Raw genomic sequence first — 20541 nt, 5'->3', positions numbered from 1 at the left:
TGTAATTTCTGTGACCCTTAAGGAGATGGTACGTGTCTTAGTATTTTCAAATCCAGGCTTATACAGCTGCTGTTTGAATATAAATCATAGATGCTTTTGGGTTACACTAACACCCTCTGCAGTTTAGTACAGTTGTTAATTAATACAATACTGTATTAGTTCTTCTTACAGCCTTACTATTAACACCCCATGAAATCCCATTAGCTCTGCATATGGTGCCAGACTTGTTCTGAATGTGGGAAAGAAAGAAATTTACAGTGGAATGAATAATAAAAAGAAGCTTTCAAGTGGTTTCCACTGTTAACATTTTGAAAAAATATTTTCCAGAACGTAATTTGTGGGGCAATCTTTTCACAAAATTTCAATGCAAACATGCATATATTTGTCATCTAAGTTTTCCCCTGGAGTGTGAAAACCCTTATGCACTGCTATTGTTCTATGACAGAAACATCAGGAAGATAAAGTAGTTCTTAAAAATGGAAAATTAACCAGGTTGTCTTATTGTCCGAACTGACAGAAATGCAAAAAAAACCAACACAAAACTGCATAGCTGATGCCAACAGATGGATAAAACTTTCCTTACATTTTTGGTTTAAATATTTTAAAGTACAGATAGTGATGACAGTCAAAATTTGGGTTAGGTTTTCCAGAAGTTATTTGAATTTCCTGCTTCAGTGATCTGACAGACCCTTCTTGAATTCCAAGAAGAAACCAGGCTTATTTGTTAACACCTCATACAGAATACTCCAAAATGTATTAGCCACTACAGAAACTTCAGACCTAATTGTTTTCTATTAGTTTTGTCCAGTATTGACTCCTTAATGAAAGAGAGATCTGACAAGGAGCTGTTTGAAAGGCTTTTAAAAATGGGAAGAATGATAAAGCAGGCAGGATTTAGAAGCAGACTATTCCCTGGAGAAGCTGGCTCAGTTGTAATTCTCTCCTCATCCTTTAGGAGTTGCTGCCCTAGACTTGTTGTAGCAGTGCACCGTTAGGATGATTCTAGTAGATGTTTTTCTCTTTCCCAGTCCTGTGGTTCATTCATAGTCCAGTCTCTGCAGTCTCATTATACAATCAGGAATGGCCAGGGCCTTTCTGCAGGGCCAACATCCAGACAGGGACACACTGCTCAGGGAATCCCTCCTGCCTCTCCTCTTGTAGGATGGTGAGTCCACTCATTTCAATGAGGCTGTGGAGGATGTTCAGGTCTCGGATCACACTACTATCCAGACAATCCAGGATACAGCCCTCCCTGGCTACATTGTCCTTGAGAATGATAACACCATTATCCTTCAAGCCATTCTGGCACCGGATCAGAAACTCCAGGAGATCTTTATCTGTCAGATAGCCTATAGATGAAAAGATGGAAAATAGATCACTATTAACCATTCAAACAGACTCCCCCTGTACACAGCAGAATGGTGCCTTGATCTGATACCCTATTTATTGCAGGATAAGTTCTAGTCCTGCCAGATTGAATTATGAAATTTTGGGCAAATCAACGAGATCAACAGTTACGAACTCAAATCGATATTTAGGATCCATATTAATAGTAGCAACAGATGTGGACAGAAGTCAATGGGAATAGTGGAGAAAATACTGGGTGCTGAAGGGTTCTTTAATCTGGTGGTTAAGTTCATAATAAGAATCAGTGGCAGGAAGCTGGAGCCAAACAAATTCATATTGGAAATAAGTGACAACTGTTTAACAGTGTAAAAGTAATTACCCATTGGAAACTACCAACAGAAGTGGTGTTTACCACCTCTTGAAGTCCTCAAATCAAGCATGGTTGAATTTCTCAAGATATGTTTTAATTTAACACAAACTACTGGCTCAGTACAAGGGTAAGGGAATTATTATAACAGCTTGTGATATAGAGTAGGTCAAACTAGATAATCTAACAGTCCCTTCTGTCTTTTAATCCTACAAATCTCTGTAACTTTGTGTAACATTTTGTACCCGTCAAAGGAGTTCTGGATCAAAGACCCAGCGAGGAATGCAAGACCTTCCAAACTGCCAAATAAAGTCTTTATAGTACCCCATACTGTTGTGATTTCTGCATATCTATTTTAAAATAGTACTTTTTTCAATATGTTATTGAGATTGTGGGTTTTATCCTTCCTTCTCAAAGATCAGTACTTCTGTTATCTTGAGACCAGTAGTGCACGGCTCAGAGAAAAGCAAAATGAGAACTCTCACATGTGAAACATCTAAAATGAATTAACAAGGACAGGTGGTCAGAAACTGAATGAAAAACTTGAAAAAAAAATTGTTTGTATTTTCTAGTCAAAATATTTAGTTTTCTTGATGGAAGATTTAAACTTTTATAAATGGAAGTTGTCATTTCAAAACCACATTTTGACACAGTATGTCAGGTTTCTTTAACCACCCCCCCAAAAAAAGAAATAAGCCCCAAAGCTGAATACCTTTCAAGTTGATGGAAAATGGTAATTTCTATATGAAAAGTAAACTTGCATTTTCATTATTTCATAAATAACAGCCTGGGCTCATAGACTTACGCATTGGCAAGATTCACTGAAGATTTTGAACACCTAATTTGGAACTTAATGTTCTCTTAACTTAGCTTTTATCCTCGTTTCCTAAGAAAATGAGATCTTCATGGTGTTGCTCTCTACCAGACAGCCCTGTCCTTGCTCCACCAAAAAGCATTGAGCTTGTTGGTGTATTTCAGCCAAATTCAAGATAGGGGTAGAAGTTCGATTAATACTTAAGCTCACTACATATTTCATTGAAATTGATAGAGGAAGGAGATTCAAATCTGTGTCTATGATAAACAGAAGGCATATGCTCCCTTCATTAGCAGCCACATAGCTGATTAGCACAGCTTCAGACAAGCCTTAGCTCATTTAGTCTTATATTGACTCGGATTTGCTCAAAAGATGAGGCAGGAGCTACACTTACTGCAATGACTGGTTATTCCAGAAAAGCAAAAATACACAGGAAAATTATACTGTTCTGAAGCAATTTGCTTGTACAGCTATAAAGACCTATTCTAAGAAGTTCAGTTTCATTAGTTTTTAAGACTACGTGTAGAGGACAAATAAGTGTTCCTGAATAAAAAAAAAAACAACTTATGTGTGAATCTCTCTATCTTTCCTTTTTGTCTAGCAATAAACTGTCTCCAGGGTTTTGGAGAGAAGGAGTTATTCAGGCCTCCTCTTGCGCTTTCGAATAATGACTTCTGCCAGGTGAAACTGCACCATGGACACTTAGGTTCACAGATTAGGAGAAAACCTTTCTGGAAGGACAGTTAGGCACTGCAGCACGTTTTCTTATATGAGGGGCTACTGTGGGACATAGCTAAGTGAACACATTTTATACGCACCAGTGCGTGTATAAGACATGATCTGGTTTATAGGCATTGGCGATTTCACTATGGCTTTTTTCAAATGGTTTCCTGCAATACTGCCAAGTGTCGATAATCATCAGATTCAGATATCGCTGCTCACAGGTGAGGCCAACCCTATGTGTCTGTCTGCAGCACTGGCAACTAAGGAGGAGGATACCTGCTCAAGAAAACTCATATATAAGGCCTACTCCTCAGCTGTACCTTAGCCTGCAGGCTGCTCTCCAAGAACATGTAACTTCCTCCAGTACATGACCTGAAAAGAACCAACTTGATTTGTACCCACAGTGCATGCAGCTGGGGAGAACTCTCATAAGTCTCTTGTGAGATTTTAGGAAGCAGTCCCAAAGATTTGAGAACGTCCTTTTACAGCTGCACCATTCTTCCGACATAAACTTTAGCACAGGCTGTATAGCTCTCTGAGACACTGGGCTGGGTGAATCATGCTGAACTAACCTGAAACCCACTGAATCCAGATGACATCATATCTTTGTGGGGCTGGAGTGAATTCCTGGAGGCTTTTGCAATAATACATCTCCACTCTGTCCTTCTTGCCCTTCAGGTAGTTCGGGACCTCAGCCAGGAAATTCTCCATCATATCCACCAGTTCCACGCTCTTGAAAACTGGTAACAGGACATGCTTGCTGATACGACCTATCCCAGAGCCACAGTCCAGGGCGCGGTTGGTGCCAGCTTTCCCCACCCCCTGCGGGATACAAGAAAATAACTTGAAATCTGAAAAATACCACCTGAAAGATCATAGCAACTGTGTTGCTATAGCCTTTAGTCAATCAAGCCTAGTGTCTTATCTCTTTATTTGTGCAGGGCTGTTGCAAGACTGATGAGAACCTGGGACGGTATCAATACAGCTTTGGGTACCTCTGTGTGAGCTGAGCTGGGCTGCTATGTTTCCAGGTTGCTCTTGATAGGACTATCTCATTGTACAGTAAGTTTTTGCTTGGTATAAGAAGAGACATAATCTTTCACAAGCTCCTAGCTTTCTCAGAAGATCCACTGGTCTTTGTAAAGTCCTTGCAACTTCATCTGTCAAATATTCATACCTTGCAGCCAACTATGTGGCTAGATAACCCTCATTCTGAGCCCTGTAAAGGCCTAACAAAAAAGTAAGCGTACAACAAATACTGAATGCAAAAAGTAACTTCTGCAGCACAGAACTCCCAAGGCGCCCAAGGACATCTCTGCAGATACATAGCATCCTTGGGATCAGAGTAGTTTTCAAAACAAGCTTTGTTTCAACAAAGATCTTGGATTTGTAGGTAGTTTGGACTGGAGCATGTACAGAATTTCTTTATTCGGCATAGAGACAAGAAAGATGATTGAGTAGATTTTGCTTAACTGTTCTTTTTTTCTTCATAAATATCATCTCTGGACAGAGATCAGACATGAAAAAATGTGGAACAAAGGCTACATCTATGAGAAAATAATAAGTCACTGTAAAAGGAGCTTTATAATGAAAGCTATATTTCACCCCTAAAGCTTCCATTCTAGCTATAAAGAGGCTCTTAAGAGCCTGCTGCTGTTCTGTAAAACAGAAATTTTAAGTCTGTACATGCACTGATTGTAGGATTGGAGCTCCCCTGGCCAAAGTTATCTGTTAAACAAACATATTAACAGCAAATGTAAACACCTTTTCCCTGTCCCCTGGAACTGAGTGTTGAAGTGAAAGTTACGGGCCAAAGTCCCTGCTGCAACTTCACTGCTCTTAAAGGAAATAAGCCCAGGAAGAGTCTTGCTCTTCCTGCTTATTGGGAGACCCCCTCTGTAATGACCAAGCATAAATCATGTAACTCACTGCTTTTTTGGCCTTGCTTCAGTGGGTAATTCAGTAGATTATTAAGGTCAAAGGACAGTACTGTCAATGACACGACTATGAATAGCCTGGCTGAGCATCCGGTTACACAGAGTAACTGTAGAAAGAGCAAAAGGACCTCAAAGGCTCTCACCAGTCTCCAGGGCTGCTGGCCCCAATTTGTATACCCAGGAAGATTAATCTCCTGATGTGTGCAAGAGTCCACAGGCCTTCAACCCTATTGGACTCTGGAGACTACCTGTTTGTAGTTAGCCAGAAAATGTGAGACATTCTTCATCCACAGGCTGCACTTAGGAGCATGTGGCTTTTACTGAGGACCAGACTAAGCTGTAACAAGGAGTTCATGAAAGAAGGAACTGTGTTTTGGATCTTTAGAAGGTAGATTTCCATATTGTTTGCTGGCAGATACATACAGGCCTAGACTGATGTGATTAAGTAAAAATAATTGAGAAAGCTGCTGAGAAAACCAGGATGATTTACCAAAACAACTAACAGAATTCAACAAAAAGCCATATAACTTCTTTGACATTTGTGTTTCAGAGAACCTATAGTCACAGTACCTCACTTGAAACAGGGAATTCATCTCCTATGACGTGTCACAGCAAGGACTTCTGATGACACATCTCCATTTGCCATTGAGAAGAAGGAAAGGGAACAATCATGGGACATGAAGCTTGATCCCACACTTTGCTGAAAGGGAGCAAGAGCATCAGGCAGGCAGTTGAGAAGCCCTGTGAAGCACCACAGCTCCGTTTGTAATGAAAATGTTGACATAATTCCATGTTCAGCTAATATATTTTCAGTTTGGAAGTGCTCAGAGCTTTGACAGGGTATTAACATTTTCTTTGGAAGGCAATCATTTTCCCAAAAGCCTAATTGTGTTGAAAATCAGACTCCTGATTTAAAAAAAAAATAGTATAAGTGAAAATTCTAAGCCAGAACAGGCTTCAGAATTTAAGATTGACTGCTCCTCTGATTACCTGCTTCCCACTACTCAGAATCACTATCATTTAGGACACATACACACGCAAAAATTCTTCTGTAAAGCTAAATAGGGCACTCACAAATTTCCTTAGGGATAAAAGAGCTGTGGAATATGTTCCGGATGCTAATTCAGGGCTTGCAGTGGGGGAACGCAGTGTAGATACATAGGATAAAAAAGAAATCAGAGTTCAAGATATAGAAAAAAATCACAGTGGTTTTCTTTCTAAATTAAAAACAAAAAATAAAAATCAGTTTTTCGACATCTCTTCCATCCCCCTGATCAAACAGGATAAAAATAACTTTCGAGAAGCTTTTCATTCAGCAAGTAACCAATCAGGCAGGTGAACCGAGGGCAAGAAAGGGAGCAAGGATTTAGGGCAGAAGGGGAGCTATAAAGTCAATATAATCTCTGTCTGTATTATTTCACACACCTATAGCTCACAACTGTTCCCGAATTAATGGTTTCTTTGTTTTCTTTATTTCCTTTTTTACACATTACCTCTGGATTAGGCACTTGAAAATACAGTGTCTGTGTGGACATCAAGCTTTAACTGGCATTAATACATTGCCATAAATATGCAGTGCTATAGCTCTGCTGATAACCCTTCAAGTATGACTGTACCTAAGACAGACTATAGCTTGTCTGTACAGCACTGTTGGCTCAAGTAATGTTGCTCTTGGTTTGAGTTCTGCCCACACACACATAAAACCTCTTAACTTGAGCACAGTGGCACTTTTAACTCAGTTTGACTCGCCTGGGAAGGAGACAGGCTAAAATACAAGCGAAGTCCTTAGTCCTTTCTGTAATTCCTTCCATGTGCCCAGGCAAGATAAATTCTCCAACGGTAAAGAAATCTATAGCTCAGTTTACAGTGGTGCTAAGAATCATGCTAAGAAATGCCATACATGAAGGTATGCAACATCAGTCATGTAAGGGAAATGTCACTGTGTGGCATTTCCACAAGAGCCAAACTAACTCGGGAAGGGTAATTTGAGTGGAACTGGGCAACTATTTTTTAAGGAGCACTAGTTTTGCCAGAAAATAAAGTTTTGGAAGAACAAAACTCTCTGTGAAATTGATATTTCAAATCTAGAGAATAGTTATAGCCAAAAAACATGGGAAAGAATGTTGAAAATGTCAAGATACTTCTTTTTCACGACTTTCAAGGAAAAAAAATAACTTGTCAACTTTTCATTTCTAAACAGCATTTTTCTTTTTGGAACTGACTTGAACTCTTGAAAACAAAGGGAAAATTTTTTCAGAGTGGAACAATAAAAAAAATTAAGTGAAGCATGTTCAGTTGATCTGAAACTAATTTTCCCATTTCTGATTTTGTTAAATTTCTCTCCAAAACAGAAATTGTAGTTTATATTAGGGTGACCAAATTACTTTTTTCTGTCTTGATCACCTTACTGAAAAAAAAATTATTCGTGGCGCCATAAACTTGGGGAGACATAACTCAAATTAGCTTTACAATAAATTCACTACTACAGAAAGCCAGTAAATATCTGTATCTAGTTGAGTAGGATTCAAACTGCAGTAGTAAGAAAGGAAAAAAAAAGCATAAGTAACATAACTAATTGACTGTATCTCAACAGAGGACAGGCTTTAACAAACTAAACTAGAATTAGCAAAATGAGCAGATTTCTTTCCGTTCCTTTTTTTTTTGCCTTGTTTGATCTTGGCCATTCACAGTATCCTTTCTATCCCTGGCTAATAATAGGAATAGGAACGCTGCTCTGGAGTATTTTGTATCTGTCATCACACCTGATGTATTGGGTATGATTTCTCTTTGGCATGTGAAACTCTGCTACAGACTGTACTTCTTTCCTTTTCGGGTCTTGGAGATGAGAAAGTGTAACAGTGTGATATAAACCTGCCGTTCAGGAAACTGAATCTATATGATGTCTAGGAAGCATGAAATCTTTCCCTGAGTACATGCTTATGTACCACCTGAATTCCACAAATGTCCTTGAAACAAGACTTCAGTAAAATTTAAGGAATATGCCTTGAGCTGGCTCTAGGCTTACAAGTTGTATTTAATTTTTTCTGAAAATGTCATTTTACCATTTCTGAAAATGTCATTTTACCAAATGTCATTTTGGTTCAACAAGGCCAAGTGTCGGGTCCTGCACTTGGGTCACAACAACCCCATGCAGCGCTACAGACTGGGGGCGGAGTGGCTCGAAAGCTGCCTGGCAGAAAAGGACCTGGGGGTGTTGGTGGACAGCCGGCTGAGCATGAGCCAGCAGTGTGTCCAGGCAGCCAAGAAGGCCAACACCATCCTGGCCTGCATCAGGAATAGTGTGGTGAGCCGGACTAGGGAAGTAATCATCCCCCTGTACTCGGCACTGGTGAGGCCTCACCTCAAGTACTGTGTTCAGTTTTGGGCCCCTCACTACAAGAAGGACATTGAGGTGTTGGAGCGTGTCCAGAGAAGGGCTACAAAGCTGGTGAAGGGTCTGGAGGACAAACCTTATGAGGAACCACTGAGGGATCTGGGGTTGTTTAGCCTGGAGAAGAGGAGGCTGAGGGGAGACCTTATCACCCTCTACAACTACCTGAAAGGAGGTTTTAGAGAGATGGGAGCTGACCTCTTCTCCCTGGCGACAAGTGATAGGACAAGAGGAAACGGGTTCAAGTTATGTCAGGGCAGGTTTAGATTGGATATGAGGAAGCATTTTTTCACTGAAAGGGTTATTAAACATTGGAATAAGCTGCCCAGAGAGGTGGTGGATTCACCATCCCTGGAGGTGTTTAAGAAAAGGGTAGATGAGGTGCTTAGGGACATGGTTTAGGAGTGGTGGTGTTTTTATCAGGGTAGGTTAATGGTTGGACTTGATGATCTTAAAGGTCCCTTCCAACCTCACTGATTCTATGATTCTATGATTCTATGATTCTATACCATCAAGTTCAGCTTCCTTGCTGAATTTCCTTTGTATTTTCTTATTTTGTGTTTGTAGCAAGCCTGATACAGCGAGGCTTTGAAATGTCGTGAAGCCTCTTTGCATTAGCGTTAATACGAATGACTGTTAATAAAAAAAAATGTAGTTGTTCGCTTGTGTTTTGCTGGCTCACTGCCCCAAAAGCCTCCCTCTGTCAAGTACAGCAAACTTTGCCATCATTTGCCCTTCATTGCTATACAGGATTTCTATCTGTTTTTAAGCCACACTCATTTTCCATCCCAATCTTTTTAAACTGTGCCCTTTTTTATATACAACATCTAATTAACCTATTGAGGTTTTTTTTTCCACAGTAGATCATTAAGACTATAAAAAGGTTATCTGGCTATTCCAAATTTGTACATTTGAGCAGAAAATGAAAGATCTATGGTAGCATTATATAGAACTAGTCATTTTGTGAGCAGGAGAACTTAAGAAATTTGTTTTCTTGTAGCTTTGTGGGTTCTTTAGCATCTAATACTGTTGTTGAGCTAATTTAGTGGGCTCTTCCCCTGGGAAGAGAGAAGGGCGGTGAGAAAACCATCAGGCCACACTTTTAAAGATTTGCAGATTCCTGCAGACACATTTAGGCATCAACAGGACTTTCAGAAACCTAAGTGCCAAAGTGATATTGCTATTGTAGGTGCTTTTAAATCCCACTTGGCATCTCTTTGCATCTTAGGTCAAAGCAGACCTTTGAAGATGTTTCCAGACCTTTAGAAATATGCCTGCAAAGGTCCCCCGTGACACTGGAATGTTCAAGAAAAAATTTTTTTTTTCTAATGGGTAGCTTATTCTATATACTCCTAATGTTTGGGGGGAGGACGAGGAGGGCTGGGTTTTGTTGCAGCATTCTCAGAAATACCTATAAATAAGCAAAACAGAAACTTGGCATTTAGGCTCAGCTACTTTCCTAAATGGACTGCAGCAATTTGCACAGACAAATCTCCCACTGAAGCCAGCAAGGATTTTATCATGAAAAGTCCCAGACTTGCACTGAGAATTAATCTCCCACCCAAACGCTGTTACAAGAACTCCTTGCACAATCCTCTTTGCAGCCTTGGAGCATAAGAAAAGGATGCAAAACAGGTAAATAATGACATAAGGCCAGGCAAAATGTATATTCATGATCATGATATGCATGACCTAGCAGAATACATTACTACACCCAATGACAGTAAGTTATGACCTGTGACTGCATATCAAATACGACATATGGTGCCACTTAAAATACACGTGACTGGGCACAGTGCATGTCATTTATGACACATCACCACTGTTTCTTGCAAAAGATGGGATTAAATGACTCACCCCAACAAACTTCCTGAGAAACTCCCTGGACGATTCAATGTCTGTATTGGAGAGCTCAATGTAGTCCCCCATCATGCCCTCTTCTGTGGCTGGCACCTCCCGGTAGAAGTGTTTGGCCCTGGCGTAGAACTGCATCTCCCCATTGATAACTTGACTTGTCAAAGCGTAAAGTTTCACTGCAAGTAGATAAATCACTATTTTATTGTTAATGACAGATATTTCTGGTTTAGTTTATTGCTGTGGAGGCACAATGGCCAAGATCTATAAACTTAAGTTGAGCCTTCAAATCATCAAACCTCTGTTTCTAAAGCAAAGGTGGAAGGAAAAGTGTTGGATTTAATCCTGCAAGACTTTGAAGGTACACAGCCCTCCTTGGGCAAATATGGTTCTTCCTAGGCTCAGACATTGTTTTTGTCATCAAGCTATGTTTTCACGTCAGTGAAAAATCATTTCAAGTTTGAAGTGAACATGCATGCCAAAGAGAACAAGGGGTTTGATTTGCTCCCAGAAAAGCTGTGGGTGACATTTACGGCTGCGCAGTGTCATCATTTCCACTATCACAAAACTAACTGTTCTGCAGATTTCCATAAATGCTTTCTAGCCATTGACAGCTGCATGAAGAGTGCACCGAGAGTGAATGAATGAGGCACTGGTTTATTTTTAGTGATACTGTACAGTCTGTGGCACTGCAAGTAAGGTGAACCAAAGAGCAGATGGTAGTCTCAGGTCTAAATGAGTATACAGGGGGGAGACAATCCTAAATTGTCATCTGTCACAGATCAAGGAGCACGATAATCAGGAGGTGATATACTGGAAAGTTCCTGTGTGCCAGAGGCTTGGATGTTTCTTTTCACAGCTTGGCTATTTTGCTGGTAATATCCAGCAATCATAAATTTGAAGATGTTTTATTAAAACCTGTGAGCTTCACTGGGTAAAGGGCTATTTTCCCCTATTCTTTAAAAAACTGAGGTCTGTCCTCTGCATCCTGGGTTTTTCTATACTCGATGTGCATCAGCATATCAAAAGTAGTTATGTTTTGCAGCTCAAAAGTTTGGATTGAGGCAGGCCATAAACAGTTTGCTTGGAAACCAGTACCTCTTACTATCTCATGCACACATACAGGTGTCCAGACATTTTCCTGTACATATGACACACAGCTATTCCCAGACAGAACTTCCAACTAAAACACAACTACAAGCCTGTCTAGGAAAGCTAAGCAATAAGGAGGGATAGAGCCACACCGGGAACAAATCTTTGCAAGCACCATCTTGCAGCGTGAGACCAGCTCTGCTGCAGATTCCCAGCATGCTCAAGGAACTGGAAATGAGCCGGCAGCAAACATCTTTTGGGTTAATAACAATGGAAAGGGAGAGCTCCCTGCTGGCTGCGTACACAGAAGGACCAGGGAGCAGCGCTTTGTCAGTGCATCTTTAAACATCCACGGAAGCACTGCCGGTCACTCTGGGAAGGGTCTGAACAGGCCATGCCTTGCTTACGCCGGCTGGGTAACAGGAATTATGCCCTCCACACAGAGGATGAGAGCTAGGCCAGGGGCCCTGAATATAAGCCTGGAATGTATTTATTGAGGGCAAGCAAGCTCAGCAGGGAATGATAAGTGTGTGCCTGCCCATCCTCAGCGGGAGAATGACATTTTGGAGGCAAACGAGGGGGGGACAAAGGAAGTAAGATGAGGAATAATTACCACCAAGGACCACTCAGAACAGAATAGTGCTATTGGGTTACACATAAGCAGCATGCCCGGCATATCCTTCATCCAACAAAAGCAGCATTACCAGCCCCTCTTGTCATCACCTGCTTAAGTCAACTGCCGAACGGATACTATTAAAGCTTTAATCCATTACACATTTATGTTATGCCTGAGAAATTTATACCACAAGAAACACTGAGCCCAGCAAGGGTCAAACCTGGGAGTTTTACACACTCCACTGATTATATTCACATACTCAGAAGGAACCATTAAGCTGAAGAAATTAATATGAAGGGGGCAGCAGCCAATCCCCAGCAGGACTTGGCCAGGGTGGCTTCCAGAGCCTGGAAAAAGGACTCCAACGGTGGCTGTGATTCCTCCAGGAAACGATCTCCATCTTCCCCCCGGACTGGCAGCATCTTGTTTCTCTATGTCTCTTCTCCGTTTCAGATGCCAGCCTGTCTGGTGAACAGAACTCAATCCCCACGCATTGGCTTTGCAAGATCTTCCATATAAGAGTCTAGCGATGATTTTTAGGGCTTGTTTAATGGACCTGTCAAGGGACAGTGATTTATCCCAATCTGCTAGATTGAAGAGAAAGGGATTTACAAGCTGTATGCACACTAGGACAGGGTGCTGCAGGCAGCTGGCAGCATGAACAACAAATATTCAGTCCTTCTACTTAAAACATGAGCCTGACGCAAGGCAATGCATGGGGATCTGTAGTGTGTGCTCTCAGATTTCTCACTCAGAACCAGTATCAGGCTCGCAGAATGCCTGCCAGGTCTTGCATGCATTCACCAGCTGACTGGGTTCCTCCCTGGCCAGCTGGGGCCCCAGAGCCCTGCCTTATGTGCTGGCATCTGAAAACAGCCCTGGTCTCCAGCATCCATAGGGTTTTCTCTACCCATCAAATTTTGCAAAGATCTTTTCATGCAAGTCCCCCATCTGAGGGCATGCCATGCCACCGGCTAACGTAAAGGGTGGCACTGTACCCCAAGTCTCCTGCGGATGCACAGAGTCTCACTCACGCAGTGTGCAATCTATGCAGATGATTTCTACTTCTTGGTCCCTCAGTGTTACTCCTCCCTCTCATAAATTTACAACACTGCCAACTCACCCAATTTTCCTGACACAGCCAATCAGCCCCAACTCTGATCTGCCTCACAGCTGTGCCTGGCATGCAGGCTCTAGCAGCAGGACCAAAGGGAGAGGGAGGTTTGCCAGCTTGCAGGAATCTGCCCCAAAAGAGAAGTTTGAGGAGGCACACATGTCCTTGGTGGCAGTTAGGATTGCAGCTCTGCTCCAGTGTGCCTCCCCTTCATCGCAGGCTTTGTCTGGCCAGAGGCATCTCCCTTTCCGTGACCCATGTGGGACTATCTATCTCGTGCATCAGGAAAGGAAATACTTGTGAGGTCTGTTATGGATATGCAGCCTGATTTCCATGAACTTTGTAAAGTAGGGCATAGGCAGGATAGGATGATGGAGGCTGCAAGTCTCTCAGAGATTGGGGGCAGAAGGAGCAGCTGTCTTTCACAGACAAGGTTTTCAGTGTTAAGGCAGGTGACTTGTAAGGTTTAAGGTTAGAAATGCGTTTCTAGTAAAGTAAGAAGAAACTTTTTTTATGGCACGTTTGGTCTCAGCTGAATCTGCTGACAAGTCCCCCAAGTGAAGACGGCTAAAACAAACCCACTGCAAAAGCAGGCTGAGAACAGGAACTGGCTCCTTAAATCACTCCACAATCATGAGATGTTAGTAATTTTCAGTTGCTGCAAACAGGGTCTGGATGCAGACTGGTGATCTACAGCTGAATGCCAATCCCTGGACTAGACAAACAGTCTCTACCTAAGCCCTTTTGCCTTGAAAAGTACAAAACATTATCTTTAATATTTTCTTATGGATCAGTTCAAAATTTGGTTTCCCAGTGCATCTGATCTAAATGTCTAAAGAAATGGACCACTTAATACATAAGACAGGGTGCAATCCCAACCTGCAGTAGACTGTCTTATGGGTCTTGGTTGGAGGGTTTACTCAGCTGAATTTCCCTGGCAGAAGTAAATGTTGTAAGTAATTTTTTTGAAGTTTTTATTTGTGAACATTATTTTGTGGCTGCAACTGTTTTCTGCAAGATATTGAACTAATTCCAGTTTGGCTGAGTATTCCCTTTTAAATGCAACATCTGCTTTGTGCATCAGTTGAAGAATAGTTATCTGGGTGCAGGGTAGAATTCACCTCTCTCCTGTGGTCCGAGAATCATTTAAATTCTGTTTTATAGAAGATGAACATCAGCCCACCCCCAATGCAAATTTTACTTACAGACACGTGCCTCACACATGGGAATATCTGTCTCTAGGGACCGATCATCTAAGTTTTCCACTGCAGATCTCACCCCACTGGCACTGAGTCCCATAGCCCATGTAAACACGTGCATAATTTCCAGCATCTGAGTAGCTCCATTAAAGCCCACTGGGCTTAAGGGCATTCACACACATTTAAGTACATTGTTGGATCAGGGCCTAAAGTTACTCATGTCTTTTATTTATAAATGTTACCCTGGTCTGTAAAAGTGACATGTTTCTCTTAACAGGCTGTGATACCAGATATGCTCAGCTCATAAGTAAACATGCCTAAAAGTGCTCCACTACTGAACCTACTAGCAATGGAGTCGGGGGAGCATGTAGTTAGCATAGCTTGAAGCAAGCTTTCTACCTTGCTGACCCTGCTGACCCTCGGCAGAACTGCGAGTTTCAATGTGAGGCTTGATTTCAGTGTTATTATTCCCATTTAGGGTTAAGCACATGCTTAACTACCCTGCTGGGTCACAGTCCTAGTGTTGCTTTAGTTGTTTAACACTGTTTACACAGAGATATCTGGACCTGGTCTTGAAGCTTGAGAAGTTCAGTTCATTTCTGCTGAGTTCCACTCTGAACTAAACTGGAAAATGTCATTCTGCAGAAATGTTCACACCTGCCACATTCTGTCCTCTCGATCACAAAGAGCACTGGATGACGGGATAATCCAGGTTGGAAGAGACTTAAGGAGGTCTCTAGTCCAAATTTCTGCTCGAAGAGGGGACAGACATGACGTCAGATGAGATTCATCAAGACTTTATTCAGCTAGGTTTTGAAAGCCTTCAGTGATGGAGAATTGTACAACCTCCCTGGGCAACCTGTCCCAATGCCTGACTGTCCTCACAGGGAAAGAGTTTTTCCTTATAGCCAGTCTGAACTTCTTTTGTTTCTGTTTATGGCCACTGTGTCTTGTCTTCCTGCCTCACAACACTGTGCTCAGCTCCATCTTCTTCAAGATCTTCTTGTAGATACTGACAGACCGATACTTGGTCTCCCTGAAGCTTTCTCTTCTGGCTGAACATGCCCCATTCCCATAGTCTCCCTCCATAGGGTACGTGCTCCAGTTCCCTCACCACCTTGGAAGTCATCCAACTCACTCCATGTCCTTTCTTGCATTGGGAATTCAAGACTCCATGCATATGGTCTAACGACTGCTGCACAATAGGGGATAATCACTTCCCTCAATCAGCTAGATATGCTTTTATTAATACAGCCCAGAATACTGTTGGCCTTTGCTGTCAGGACACACTGCTCGTTCATGTTCAGTTGCCGTCTACCAAAACCCTATCAGCAGGGCTGCTCCCCAGCCAGCTACTGCCTAGCTCGTGTTGCTGTTGCCAAAGGTTCTTCCTTTCCAGGTGCAGGACTTGGCATTTGCCTCTGACTTTCAGTTAATTTGAATTTCACTAGGTTCCCATTGTCTCTTTCTTCCAACCTCTTTAAGTGCCTCTGGATGGCAGTTCTGACCTAGAACTTGTGGACAAGTCCTGGCCAGCTGCCTGCAATTTGCAAATGGGATGAGTAAGCAGTCCTTCACCTCCTCCAGGTTATTGATAAAGATGTTACACAGGATAGGTCCCAGGACAGACCCTTGCAGTACCTCCACTGATCTCGAGATTTGACCGCGACTTTCTGAGCTCAATTACCCAACCATTTTTTACCCATTTGATTGTCCACCCATCCAGACTGTGACATCCTACCGTGCTGTGAAGTTTCTTGGATGTGTATTCACAGCACATGAGCTACCCCTCAGTACCTGTCCTTATGTACACTTTTACTCCATGACAATAATCATGGAGTAACAGACATACTGCATGTTCACACGAAGGCTGGACTCACAGTACCTTTTCCATGGAGTCAAATTAATTTGGATATGCTGGCAATAAACTGGAAAACCTTTTAGGGAAGTTTTAATGATTCAGGTCATGAAAAACCTGGCAGAGGGGATCTTTAGTCTGATAGGAACAATTTATGAAGTTTTCTGGCTGGGAATGGAAATCCAAATAAAATTCAGACAAGGAATAAAATATAGTTTTACAAGAGTGAAGCAATTAGGCCTGGAAACAGCTTAATGATGGACTGATGGATTCTCAGTCATTTGCAGCCCTTAAACCAAGGTATTTTTGTCTTCATAAATATATACTGTGACCCAGTCATAAGTTACAAGTATGATGCAGGAACTTTTATGTGAAATTCTAAGCTAGATGTTCATAATGGTACCCTCTAGCCTTAAAATGATCTATTAGTACTTACACTAACAGTTACATTGTAGGAAATCCTGTTCAGGTTCTAATATGTTATGTTTATTTTCAAAACAAATGAAAGAATAACATTTTCATAGACTACTTAAGATTACAGTGACCCATAATTGAGTTTCCTTCCTTTCCATCTTTCCTTCCTTTCCATTGTTCACAGCTACCTACCACTAGGGATAGTAGTATTTATCTTCCATGTTTCATTTTAAATAGCTGGTGATATTGCTGTATGTGAAAAGCTACATCAAAATACTATGATAACTGATAACATGGAAATGCTTTTTCTCTTTACAGGACTCATGAATTCTACCATCTTGAGCAGAGTTCTCACTGGGGTCTGTATAATTTCACACAATCAGGTAAGATAATCTACTTGTCTAAATGGATCTTTCAGTTAGGAAGGAGCCCTCAAGAATTCACTGTGAAAAGCACATCCTTCCCATCTTAAATTCCTACAATTCTAACACTGAGTGGAGGCTGAATAATTCTGCTTAAAAACTGGCATGCTAACATAATACAGACTCAAGTCAAATCTACTTTTTAGCTATAGTGTCCTGGGGAATTTTTGGTTCTTATTCAGGGTCAAATTTTCATAAGAAATGAACGTTCATTTTCTGCATCAAAAAAAAAAAAATAGTCTTGGCATCCTGTATCAGAGGCTTTCGCTGAAATTTGGCTATAAACAAACATTTTAGAAGCATTTTCCTCCCAGAAAACAAACAGACAGCCTGCTGCAAAGATCTGGATTACAGAGACTCTTTAAAAAAAAGTTAAAATCGTTACCTTTCAAGCACTTGTCCAAAACAATACAGATGACAAGGCTAAGGATACACTGAATGACAACAAAACAGGTATCAGGCACCATAAAGTAAGGTCTGCCAGCTCTGCTAGTTTTGCATTTGTCCTTCCAGGTTCCCAAAAGGTCAATTCATGTTTTACTTAAATGGTGACAAAAAAAAAAGGTACCATCAGCCAGAAACCAAACTTTCTTTCACTATTATGGTCTCTCCCTTGCCCTCCTCTACTAATCTGTGGAGTATTTAGGTAAAACAACAGGGTACTGAATTAGAGGGAGCTGAGAGAGAGTACCAAATGGTTTAGCTAGCACCACTGTTTCTCTAGTTGGACTTCTCAAAACTACTACTTATTGTCATTAATAGGTCTGCACTCTACCACAGAACATGATACATCTTTCCAGAGCACGGTCACACACACAGACACACACAGACGCTCCTCCCCACCAGCTACTCACCCAGGGGAAGCTTTTCCAGCAGATAAAGGTAACTCTGAAAGAAATCATTTCGGATTGCCCTATGCAAGTCGAAGGACATACTGTGCCGACAGAGTTCTTCATCTGTTTTGTGCCAGCGCGACTTAAAGGCCAAATGTGCTGCTTTATACGCCATGATGAAGAAGTTGGACAGTTTCTGTGGCTGTTCTCTCCAGAGGATCTGTCCTTCTGAAGAGGCAGAGGCAGCGTCATTTAAATTGTGGCAATGTGCTGTCATTCTATATTGGGGTGTGTGTCTAGAGCAGTGCAGGGGGTGGAGGCGGGCAAGAGAAGAGTGAGAAATGCTGGCTGTTGGCACTGGCTCAGAGTAATCTCTGGAGTGTCGCCCTCTGAAATGAGCAGGTGCTGGAAAGTGATAAAAAACTCAACCAGGAAATTGCTTAGCCAGGGTAAAAGTATATCTACTCCACAAAAGAGTGGCTTTAATTCAATTACTCTTTTCCTAATCTATTCAGCCTTCACTTCAAAGGAACTCAGATATAATCCAGGATCTCCCATCTCCCTCTTTTATATCTCACAGGGTGATTTTGTTTCTCTGTCTCTCCCTCACCATTTGTTTTTCAGTCTGGGGGGTCCAAGAGGAAGGCCAGAAGACAGAACACGGACATGTCTCTACACAAACTATAAGTCCTAACAAACACCATGCTTTGCCACTGCGTATGGCAGGGCAAGCCACTCTCTATGCACTACAGTCTGCCCAGGTTCATTTAATCTGTTTAAATGGCACAGACTGTCTCATCAGCAGAGGCTAGCTGGAATAATTGCTCTCTGGGAACACTGGAATGGTAAAGCCAGGGAAGGGTAAGAGCTCTTTGCTTCAGCTAACAAAATACACAGAAGAAGGAAAGGAGATAAACTGCCCATTAACAAACTTAGCCAAATATATTAGCTGGAAAAGAGAAGGAGGTTCAGGCCACTACAGTGGGCAAAATTCTAGAAGAGGGGGAGTAGGGTGAGAAGCTGAAGTGCTTCCAGAATGGAGAATGCTAAGCTGCTAAAGGGGATGTATATTGTAAGTATGTCCCATCCCAGAGAAGGATCAGGCCCTCAAGGGACAAGGAGAGACAGGCACTGCTTCAAAACCTTGTTCGCCCCTTGGTAATTCAGGCACTCAGTGTGGTACAGCTTCAAGCCTCCTCAGTTGCAAAGGTACCTGGCAACGGGATGGGGGCTTTGTACTGACTGCACTGACCTCCATACATTGTGCTCATGAGGCTTTCCCCTTTTCAAAGTGTTTATTCCAGCTGTCTGCAGTGTAGGCACACTGTAACACAGCCACACACGATCAGAAAGTTGGATGTTTTCAACACAAAAGGGCTGCCATACGTCCTGAGCAGTACTGCAATTCCTGACAAACATAGAATGGTTTAGGTTGGAAGGTTGGAAGGGACCTTACAGATCATCTAGTTCCAACCCCCCGCCATGGGCAGGGACACCTTCCACTACACCAGGTTGCTCAAAGCCCCATCCAACATGGCCTTGAACACTTCCAGGAATGGGGCCTCCACAGCTTCCCTGGGCAATTTGTTCCAGTGCCTCACCACCCTCAGAGTGAAAAATTTCTTCCTAATATCTAATCTAAATCTACCCTCTTCCAGTTTGAAGCCATTATCCCTCATCCTATCACTACATGCCCTTGTAAGAAGTCCTTCTCCAGCTTTCTTGTAGGCCCCCTCAGACACTGGAAGGCTCCTATAAGGTCTACTCAGAGTCTTTTCTTCAGGCTGAACAACCCCAACTCTCTCAGCCTGTCTTCATAGAGAGGTGCTCCAGCCCTCTGATCATCTTCATGGCCCTCCTCTGGACCCACTCCAACAGGTCCATGTCCTTCTTATGTTGAGGGCTCCAGAGCTGGACATAGTATTCCAGGTGTGGTCTCACGGGAGCAGAGTACAGGGGCAGAATAACCTCCCTCAGCCTGCTGGCCATGCTTCTTTTGATGCAGCCCAGGATAACGGTCAGCCTTCTGGGCTGCGATCACACATTGCTGGCTCATGTTGAGCTTCTCATCAAACAACACCCCCAAGTCCTTCTCCTCAGGGCTGCTCTCGATCCATTCTCTGCCCATCTGATCAAGCCTGATGTCTGACCAAGATTCTGAGAACAGAACAAAGAAGACCTAGCCTCCACCAAGGAAAATCACTAGTAATTTGACTGCAGCAGTTCATTCCTTGAAGGGACTCTGTCTATATCAGATGATGCTAAGCAGCATTTAGCAATGCATCAATTCAAACATATTTTCCAACATGACTTGCTTCCTTGGAGCAGTCAATCTCTATATCTCTGCTTTGATATTACTTATTAAAGGTATTTAGGGGCAAAACCATCCCCGGGTATTACCGCCTTCCTTGTTTCCCCAACTACCATCCTGTACTAGTCATTCTCACCTAAATGCATTGGCATGCTGCTCCTCCAATTGTTCCAGTCTACATGATTGTGCAAACATGTTGGTGAACAGATCAGTGAATAAGTTAATTCAGAAAAATATACTTATTTTTCT

The 20541-nt window shown here is 42.1% G+C and overlaps 1 protein-coding gene across 1 annotated transcript; it reads right to left on the bottom strand.

Annotated features, from left to right (window-relative positions):
- Positions 1-597: 597 nt before the first annotated feature.
- On the bottom strand, positions 598-18219 carry NTMT2 (N-terminal Xaa-Pro-Lys N-methyltransferase 2). The gene is made up of 4 exons (XM_082484703.1): positions 18003-18219; positions 10437-10612; positions 3824-4073; positions 598-1349 (listed from the first exon to the last, which is right to left on the bottom strand). Exons 1-4 carry the CDS (start codon positions 18154-18156, stop codon positions 1075-1077), a joined length of 855 nt encoding a protein of 284 aa, XP_082340829.1. The 5' UTR covers positions 18157-18219; the 3' UTR covers positions 598-1074.
- Positions 18220-20541: the final 2322 nt, after the last annotated feature.

The sequence above is a fragment of the Vanellus vanellus genome (genome assembly GCF_965231255.1).
Source record: "Vanellus vanellus genome assembly, chromosome: 5".
In the NCBI taxonomy this organism is placed as follows: domain Eukaryota; kingdom Metazoa; phylum Chordata; class Aves; order Charadriiformes; family Charadriidae; genus Vanellus; species Vanellus vanellus.
This window is presented reverse-complemented; position numbering and strand designations above follow the sequence as displayed.

Coding starts and splice junctions, on each gene's coding strand:
- NTMT2 (XM_082484703.1), bottom strand. CDS start 18,156: ATGGCGTATAAAGCAGCACATTTGGCCTTTAAGTCGCGCTGGCACAAA. Junction 10,613..18,002: donor GCTGGAAAAGCTTCCCCTGG/GTGAGTAGCTGG, acceptor ATCTACTTGCAG/TGAAACTTTACGCTTTGACA. Junction 4,074..10,436: donor TTCTCAGGAAGTTTGTTGGG/GTGAGTCATTTA, acceptor TGTATCCCGCAG/GGGGTGGGGAAAGCTGGCAC.